Source organism: Penaeus japonicus, unplaced genomic scaffold (genome assembly GCF_977035675.1).
Source record: "Penaeus japonicus unplaced genomic scaffold, GWHDUDI00000001_assembly GWHDUDI00000036, whole genome shotgun sequence".
Classification (NCBI taxonomy): Eukaryota; Metazoa; Arthropoda; class Malacostraca; order Decapoda; family Penaeidae; genus Penaeus; species Penaeus japonicus.
In genome coordinates this window covers 19669257-19679256 of record NW_028234438.1, presented here as the reverse complement: position 1 = coordinate 19679256, position 10000 = coordinate 19669257, and the positions used below count along the sequence as shown (strand labels likewise).

At 38.5% G+C, this 10000-nt stretch overlaps 2 protein-coding genes across 3 annotated transcripts in view; one reads left to right on the top strand and one right to left on the bottom strand.

Annotated features, from left to right (window-relative positions):
- The window catches only part of LOC122253797 (uncharacterized), a 105313-nt gene extending 100268 nt beyond the window's left edge, over window positions 1-5045 (top strand). For both annotated transcript variants that reach the window (XM_043017106.2, XM_043017105.2), the window contains exons 9-10: window positions 1-132; window positions 235-5045. The exon at window positions 1-132 is cut by the window's left edge and continues 8 nt beyond it. In XM_043017106.2, coding sequence (XP_042873040.2) covers window positions 1-132; window positions 235-317 — 215 coding nt within the window. In that variant the 3' untranslated portion in view covers window positions 318-5045. The remainder of the gene's footprint in view (window positions 133-234) is intronic.
- Window positions 5046-7061: 2016 nt separating this feature from the next.
- LOC122253799 (major facilitator superfamily domain-containing protein 6) overlaps window positions 7062-10000 on the bottom strand; it is an 18649-nt gene continuing 15710 nt past the window's right edge. Inside the window, exons 13-14 of the mRNA XM_086531831.1 lie at window positions 7218-7359; window positions 7062-7130 (exon numbers count right to left, since the gene is read on the bottom strand). Of these exons, the coding sequence (XP_086387957.1) occupies window positions 7062-7130; window positions 7218-7359 (211 nt within the window). The remainder of the gene's footprint in view (window positions 7131-7217; window positions 7360-10000) is intronic.

The window sequence follows — 10000 nt, the reverse complement described above, 5'->3', positions numbered from 1 at the left end:
TCAAGGGAATCATAGATTACATCTTCCACAGCAGTGAGACAATGTCAGCTTTGGGTGTCTTAGGACCCATTGATACAGACTGGTTTAAAGATAACAAGGTGTTGGGCTGTCCACACCCTCATATACCTTCAGGTACTAAAGTGCTCATTTTTGTTCAATGGAAAGATTGTGTACTTTGTCCCCAGATTTTTGGCCTTGGAATATTCCACATTAATGGGTTTGCTTACCTTCCAGATCACTTTCCTCTGCTGGTTCAACTTGAGATGCGGCCAGCATCAGCATCCATCAGCCAACCAAATGGTCTCCTTCACAGGTAGCCTGTGGGAGGCCATCTCTCCACAACCACCATTACTTTGGGGGGCAGTCCATTCACCACAGGTCTCGTTAGGAGACCTTAGCATACCAAATAGTTGCCAGCTCCACATTGAAAACAAAGCAGGGATTGAATATAGCCAAGTCACCTGCTAGCATTCACCCCTAAATTTACATATGGACACCTCAGGGCAGCCAATATGTTGTGATGATGGAAAAGTGGAAGTGTTATATTGAGCCATGTGTCGGTTTGGTTGATCTGCAGGGCTGCAGGTAAAAGGGGAGAAAAGACATCATCTGGTTGCCAGAGAAAGTTTAGGGCCCTTTTGATATGCGTTGTTTCTTGGAACAGTTGCCCTAACACCATCCAGACCATTGAGGCCTTGTTAATGTGTTTTCAGGAGCACACACTACAAGAGCGTTTTGTGTGGCACTGTGACAGATTTTTTCCCCTCTTCTCTTCCTCCATAAATCTAGATGATAGTCAAGTTAGGGGTGTCACGGTACAAAAAGCATTAAGGTACGAGGATTGTGTATGAATGGCTAGATACTGCATACTCTGGTAAATGGGGCTAGAAACTTGTACAAAAAATATAGCTAAAATGTAGGTCTGATTAAAAAAGAAAAGAAAAAAAAAAGACTGTTTGTGCCCCTCAACTCGCCTTTGGCTTCCAGGCTTGTGTGTGCTGCCTGAGGGAAGGGCACACGAGCTTCAGCCACCTCGATCTCACTGTGTGTTCTGATGGGCCCAGCTTCCCTACCAATCTTCCACTTAACCTCAACCCTCTCCATCTCCACTACTTCTCTGAGCTCCATTTGTCTTTCTGCTCCCCATAGGTCTCTGCTTCAATTCACCAGCCTCTTTTCTGTTGGCCTGGGACCATCCTAATATCATACCCTTTATTCTGCATCAGCACACCACCGCCACAACCAAAAACCAATGCAACCATGTGCGTTATGCACTTTCACAACTCCACTAACACTTCCATCTTTTGTCGTCTTCATCATTATCAGTATCATCTCCATGATCATCACAACACTGGGTGTAACACTACCAATAGCAGCCACTCCACCACTATGTAAATGGCTGAGTTCTTTTTCACTGATTTTCATTTTCTTGATCAAGAACACTCCCTTCATCAGTTTTTACAACCACTAGAATACAAGATCAAAATTAGGAATTCCAAGAGTCTCCAAATTTCCATCGGTTGCCAACGAGCTAGCTCTTTCTGACACCCTGTGATATAGCACTGTGCAGTGTTCTGTCCTCATCTCAGATGCCACTGCCCCATTCCACCCTCCACTCCACTCTCCCTTTCTCTGGGCTGCTCCTCGTTTGTTCATCATCCGAAACACACTGTGAACATTGGACATCCAGCATTCTCTTCGGCTTTGCTATTCTGTTACTTTTCATATCTTTGTGTGTACCTGGGGATTAGTTGAGAGCTTCAAGATTCATCAGCAGGTATATTGAGGATTTTGTGGTGTGCATATGGCAGGAGGAAATTGTCTAATCCTTAGTGCTTTTAAGTGTTACCAAGGCTGCCATAAGAAGCCCTTAATTTTTTGCCATTTTTGGTTGTAGTGGATTTTATTTATGAAAAACAAAATGGAGAATACTCTTTTTAGTTATTGTTAATGTAGTATAATATCTACTGTTAGATATAAAGTTTTCATGATAATTGTTTTTTCATTTAGAATGGAGCTTGAGAGATTCTGTTTTGCTTTCAGTGAAAGATAATATAAGAATCTTTATTAAAGGGCTCCTTTTGGCAAGACCTTTAGATTTTATCTAATCTCTTCCATGGTATTGTAAATGGATGCTACTTTTTTATAATTTATTGATTGGACATTTTAGTTAGAATGCTTAAGAGCACCAAAGATTGTCATGTTTCTTATACAATATTGGACCAGTCCATTTGCAAATCTTATAAATATACGTGCATTTGGCTTTGCATTGGAAGATATCATGCTTAAGTTAAAACCCATATTGATTTTTGATGTGATATATAATTTTACAAACTGTAATGTTATGATCTACCATCCTCATTTCACTGTATTGTTCATGTATGTGTCACTGGTTCTCTGTGGCATTCCCTCCTTGCAACCCAGGTGTCTGGTGCCAAGGTTACCACAGCTGAGCAAATATCTGACTAATTAGCTTCCAGATATTCTGGTAGATGGTAAAGGGAAAAAAAAACAAAAGTAAACTTGATATCCATTAACTGAAAGGTGAAATTTGTTGTATGGCATTGTGGCTGAATGTGATTTTGCCATTCTGCATATGAATCTTCACCTGAATGTATGACTCTAAGTCAAACCTGTGAAATGTATTGTCTTCAGGTACACCATGTCAGACATTTAAGTTCAGCTTTGCACTGTTTAAAAATCTTTGGACCCAATTCTAGAACATCTCTTGATTGTTTAAGAATGTTAAATAAATCCAGCCAATCTTTGAGCTTCAGGAAGTTGAGATGATTGTTTGATTTTATAAAAAAAGAAAAAAAAGAAATCCAGTAAAAGAGAGCGAAAATGATTCAACCCATTGCAAGTGACATTCTAGAGTTTGGACCTCAGTCAGGTTAATGTGTACATTTGGAAGACGGAGATCTGTTCAAAATTTGACCATATAGTGTAGGTGTAGTCAGTGAGTGGCTGATGGACGCATGTCTCCTCAGGATTTTTTGACATTTATCAACTTTTGCTGGCTACTCTCCACAGGAAGAGCTGTATACAGTTATTATAGTTAAGAGGGATAAATCTTGGGATTAAGGGATACGGTTTCAGTTGAATGGATGGTTTCCTTTGTGGTGTAATAGTGGCTTCCTTGGTACTTCTTTTATACACTTGGGCTGAAGACAGGGCTTTCTTTTTTTCTCCTCTTTTTCGCCTACGAATATTTATATTGATTTCATCATTTGTGGAGGGTGGCCAGTCTCATGGCCGAGCACCATCCTTGTCCAGTGCCGGCAAAATAAAAGTTGTAACCACCAGACGATACTCGTTGGATTTGATTACTGTATTTAAAGGTCCAGTTTTAGGAACTAACATTTTCTAAATGGCTCTATTGCTTTATAGTTATGGGAGAAGGGAGGGGCTATGCTTAGCTTATTCTCATTATTATGGTACTTGCTCCTGTTCCCCTTAAAAATTTTAATATTTTATATAATGACTGGTGTAAGTGATATAGATGGTGAACTCTATGGCGGTTATGGGTTGTTTTAACCTATTCTGAGGCTTCTTGAAGTACCTAGTCAGCAGATCTTCGGGTAAACTCTGGTGACAGTTTGCAACTATTCTTAATAACACAGGCTACAAATGACTGCCATCAAAATTTTGTCAACCCTATGTTTGAGATTTTCTATTGTTAGGTCTCAAGTAAAGTTTTATATACACATGACCTCTTATAGAGGCTTATGAACAAATGTTTGACTGCTTTATATTTGTAGCCTACCTTCTTTGTTGTTTTTGTAATGCATAATATGTAGTGAGAATGTTTGTAACTGGTTTTGGATTAGATGTGTCCTGTCCTTGATAAACACTGGAGGCTAGTCTGCTCCAGTGAGTCCGCTTGTGCCGACTTGGTACACGACCGCCCCAAGGCCGCAGTCGCATCCACCCTGGTGGCCCACACCACATCCCTCATTCATCACAAGGTACCTTTGTCCCGACCATCTTATTTTTGTAAAACTCACTGGAATTCATTCATTCACTATTTTACATATCATTTTTCTACATGGAGGATGGTTATCAGTGGCCTCTTGAAATGGTCAACATTGTCAACACTAACAAAACTGTTATTGGGTTAAACTTGCAAATGATTTAGAATTGAAAGATTTTATTGGAAAGTAAAGATGTATTGTTGTTTTGTAAAATATTTTATTCACAGCAAATGTGCAGCAGGGATAAGCAGAGGTCATTAGGTTAACCTGTCCATTAGGTTAAATAACTTGCACAAACCTTGTTCTTTCTCAGCCCAAGTTAGGTTAGTATTTCTTTGAATATTATTATTATTATGTTTATGATTATCACATTGTTATTCAAATGACTTGTCTATACTTGTACTTTAGATGATATCCTATCTTTCATTGTAGTATACACCCAATTGCCACTAACCTTTGAACCATTGAAAGGAATCTTGGTGTGGTTTGGGCCAGGTACCTGCAACACGGTAGAAGCTGCGGCAACATACGTTGTAAAGGTTTATTTTTCAGGTGGTGCCGTTTATTCCGTCCGCGCCCGCCCTCAACCCTGACCTCACTCGAGTCGATATAAAGACTTATTATTTTTAACCTCAGCTAGTTTTACCCTGGTACATAAGTGAGTTTACTTAAATAGCGTTCCCAACTTTAATGGGGGAACGATGATAGTAGAGTAGCTTAGAGTAGTAGTTTTCATATTTTAATGAGTTTTAACCAGCAATTTTCCCAGGATCGATTCAAGAATCCTATCTAGAGGGCAGCTAGGGCCAAGCTTGAGGGCAGGCCGGACCATGACCAGTGTGTGTAGGTATTGCATAACTAGGGTCTTGTGGTCTGCCCCAGGGAGTGTGGGCAAATGCCCGTGGCGGTCCTCAGCAGTACAAAGTGTCTCCCGTGCCCCGTGCAATGGTCATTATTATCATTACTCTCGACGTCAGTTCACCACCCAGTCCTCACCCGACCACGCGGTAGCACACGCGTCTAGACATTTAGTAAGGTTAGGATTCAGTAATAAAATATCATTGCAGATTACGTTGTGACTGTCATTATCCTGTTTGTTGAAACGGAAAATATGATGAACTAGGAAAAACGGATTATCAAGATTTCAATGGAAATATTAACCCAACCTAATTTTTTTTCCTTCAAGACTTAAAATTGCTTATCCACTTGTTGGAGTGGGATGTAGCAATGCAAGTACAATTAACAATAAATCTAGTATTTTAATCTAAATGTCACATATAACATGTAATGTATATTGAAAGTATGAATGGGTATATGAGAAATCTTCGGTTTTGATAGTTGCATATGATTTATATATGACAAGACTAGTAGAGTTTCTGTGCTGTAAATCTAAAAGTTTCGATATTGATTTGTGAAATATGGAGGTAGCCAACCAATGATTAATCTGGTTGTCCAAAACTGTAGTCTAGGCATAAATAGTGGTTGTGTAAATGCCAGGCTAAGTTGCAGGTGGACATCCAGAGGTTTATTACATTTTTAACTTGTCAACGTACTTCCAGGCAGTACATATATTTATTCACTCATATACCCAGCCGATAATGTATAAATCTACTCATATACCCAGCTGATTAAATATTTTACTAAACACCAAGGTCATACATATATTTATTTACTCACTCGCATTATATTTAATTACCCTGATGCATATATTTGCTTATTTATACACCCAGTTGGTATCAAAATGTCAAATAAACAAGTGACTTTCTTTCAGTTTTGCCAATATCAGTATCTTTTCCTGAACACTTTAGTAGATACTCTGTCTTCCTATCTGTGTCTCCCTCTTTTACCCCTCTTTACCTCTCCCACTCTGTCTTTTCTCCCCCCTTTCACTTTTCCTCACTCTTCTGTGATCACTAAAAAGACTTCTCAAAATATCAGGGTTTTCAAAATGAAACAAACCTTAAATTTTCTTTTATTTTCATGGTTATTAGTAAAATTTGTTAGCAAATAAATGCTTTAAAAGTTCGTATCAGCTGAATTTACAAATTTACACTCAAATTACAAATAGGAAACATCAGAAGTACAAAGTTGATTCTACTTGATTTGTTTCTTATAATCGGAATGGATTATAGCAAAACAAAAACAAACAAACGAAACAACAAATAGTTAACAGCAGAAGTATCACAAATAACTATAGTATTTGTAATATGTCGACTTTTCTTGCTGGAAACCTTATTATAATTTCATAACCGCATCTATAGCTGCTAATTTTTAAATCTTGGAAGCAAAAAACATAGGCAGACTTCTTTGCTATCCTAATCTATATGAAATTGTACCTCGCTTTAGTGATCTGGTCTAAACAGACATTTTACCGATTTGGTGAGACTAGTTTCCAGTATTTGAAAAAGGACTGCTGCTTCATTAGGGAAATCATCACATACATAAGTTAACTATGAGCAATTTCAGCACTGATAAAGACAAGAGTTGTCTCAGTAACAACAGCGTGTATCACACTAGCATATTAGCTTGCATTTAATAGTATTAGTGTACAACACCGTATGTGGAACCATCATTTATTCTCAAGAGAGATGGGGGATAGATATTGATAAGATAGAGAGATCTATTGACAAGGGAAAAGGTAATATATATTCAATAATGATAACAAAGGAATGCAAGGTATACAAATTCACACACAAGGAATAGGCTATATCGATTCGACGATCTAAATAGTGTTAAAATAAGCTAATCCCGATATCAAACCTACCACAGTTGTTACTTAAGAATCAAGAATTCACATTCCTGTACCTTGAATCATATATTCTCATTCATAGGATCGTTAATAGATTACTGATTCAAGTATGAATACAATTCATGATTTTAATTGATATTATTCGCATCATCTGAAATGGATTACATTGATTTATATTAGCATAAAAACAATGGATTTCCTTTAGTATAAAATTCGATAGAATAGGAGAGCTTTTAAAGATCATATCTTTTCGCTTGAAAGATTTTAATAAGAATATAGGTATGTACTGACGATACTAGCCCTATACTATAATTACTATTGCCTGCGGATCATTTTCTTCAATTTTCGTCCTCTCCACCAACAGGAACTCCAATATCCTCAACAGTGCCAAACCTCCTCAAGTGTTCCTAGTGCGTTGGACAAAATGTAGTTCAAACACATCCCACAAAAACTCAATACACGACGATCAAAACAAAATTCTAAAAAATCTTTACATCGGGAGAGTCTCTCAGGAGATCCGCCTGCCGCTCCTCCCACAGGCTTTCCTCGAGTAGGTACTGACCCTGCTGACCCTCCGGTCTTTGCCCTGCATGACTCAGCACTCTCTTGAAACTAGAATTCCTCCTCCTTCTTTCTCTGTAAGTTTCTCAGGAAAGTCGGAGATTCCTGGTGTTAGGAAATCCCACAAAAGTATAATACAATTGATAAACCTAACAGAACATTTATAAAATTCACGCGAAATTTTCAAGATTTTTGTGTATTTTCTTGGGAAAAAAATCGTGAGGAGTAAGACAAGTGCCACTAAATAACCTCTCTTTGGGGGGGGTTTCGAACCAACTTCAGTGATTGAATAAGAAGGCGATCGAAGCGCACAGAGTGCCCAAACTCCGAACAGAAAGTGAAGGCCCGCTGTGATGAGTTTTTTTATGGGTAACCTACCTCTTAACTGGGTATAAAAATAATAATACGAAAAAGAAGAAAGAAAAAAAAAAAAAGAAATTTGTCATTTTTTATATATATGTGTGTGTGTGTGTGTGTGTGTGTGTGTGTGTGTGTGTGTGTGTGTGTGTGTGTGTGTGTGTGTGTGTGTGTGTGTGTGTGTGTGTGTGTGTGTGTGTGTGTGTGTGTGTGTGTGTGTGCTTGCTTGCTTGCTTGCTTGTGAATGTATGTGATGTGTACGTGTACGTGTACGTGTACGTGTACGTGTACGTGTACGTGTACGTGTACGTGTACGTGTACGTGTACGTGTACATGTATGTATGTATGTATGTATGTATGTATGTATGTATGTATGTATGTATGTATGTATGTATGTATGTATGTATGTATGTACGTATGTACGTATGTACGTATGTACGTATGTACGTATGTACGTATGTACGTATGTACGTATGTACGTATGTACGTATGTACGTATGTACGTATGTACGTATGTACGTATGTATGTATGTATGTATGTATGTATGTATGTATGTATGTATGTATGTATGTATGTATGTATGTATGTATGTATCATCCGCTTGATGAAAAAAAACGGCCGCAAATAGGACACGCATCATAGGAAAACAAACAACAAGAACATAACTTCAAAATCAAATTTATCCATCTTGACTCTACGAACATTTATGCGATTAAAGAAAGCAGTATTCCGAAACCCACGGCCATCCAAAATCGATGAACAAACTATCCCAGGCCGTTGATCAGCGTCCGTGCCTCCCCACCAATGAGGTATTAACACAACATGTATGGTCATGTTTCTTAGCATGATGGGCATGTAAGTGGTTGGCATTTGCAACAATATTTCCCAAGAGGGTTCAGTGACCGCCGGGACGCTTACGGACTTTTTGTTTTGAATTAAGAGTTGTTTACAATGAATCTCACGAAAAAGATATGATTTTTTTTACTAAAAACGTTAAATGAATATTGATAGTAAGACAATGTAATAGCTCTGTTGCCAGAAATATTCCTGTCAATTCTTGCTATGATATTTCCTGTTGGAAATTATGATAATGTCTCAGAAAGTTGCTTTAATAATCTCTAAACCTAATCCAGAACACCAATGATGAATATTTTGTTGAATTATTAATGACTAGTAAAAAACGAGACAAGAGTGATATCGTGTCTTGAAACAAAAGTATCATTTCGGACACCTAGTCGTATTTTCGAAGGAAAACTAATGCGAAAATTATGATCCCGACATAATTACACACACACACTCACTCACTCACTCACTCACTCACTCATTCTCTCTTTCTTTCTCTCTCTCTCTTTCTCTCTCTCTCTCTCTCTCTCTCTCTCTCTCTCTCTCTCTCTCTCTCTCTCTCTCTCTCTCTCTCTCTCTCTCTCTCTCTCTCTCTCTCTCTCTCTCTCTCTCTCTCTCTCTCTCTCTCCCTCCTTTTCACTTGTGTTCTTTCTCGTCCCACCCTGCCCTCCGAGCCTTCTCTGGATCCCAAACAAACATATTCGACAATCATGCAATGAAATGTCATCGCTTACAACAATACTTTTTTTTGAGGGTAGGGGGGTCTACGTAACTAAACCTTTTCTTGGAACTATTGCTTCTTAAAATGTTCAACTGTCCTGGTGCCTTATTTCTTATTATAGATTTACGGCTGCCGTTCAGCCGTAAATGCTTTTTACATGTAGTTGGGTTATAATTATCACAGCCTCCTTGTTGTCAATGTATGGAAAACTGGAAAACAATCGAGTCATTTTCGGTTAAAAAAAATTAATCTTTGAGTTCGCCTTCTTCACGAATACAATCTAACACAAGAAGATTCTTTTGTCTGGCAGAAGATGCAGTGTGAGAAATCCCCGAAAATGACTCTGCAAAAATGTCAAAATATAACTCTCTCTCTCTCTCTCTCTTTCTCTCTCTCTCTCTCTCTCTCTCTCTCTCTCTCTCTCTCTCTCTCTCTCTCTCTCTCTCTCTCTCTCTCTCTCTCTCTCTCTCTCTCTCTCTCTCTCTCTCTCTTTCTTTCTTTCTTTCTCTGTCTATGTCTCTAGCTCTCTCTCACTCCTTCCCCTTCCTCTTTCTCATTCTTATCTCTCCCTCCTTTCCACCCTTCCTTCCCTCCCTCCTTCCTTTCCCCCCCTCCCACTTCCCTATCTCTCTCTAAAAACGTGAATTAATCATTCCACCGAGAAGGTAAGCGGATTAATGCAGGCTTCATTGAAAACCTCGTTATATTCTGGGACACGACCGTGAAATAGTAACAGGGCAATTTCGGGCAATGGCGGTCATAATACTTTCGACCAAAGATGTGATTCCTTTACG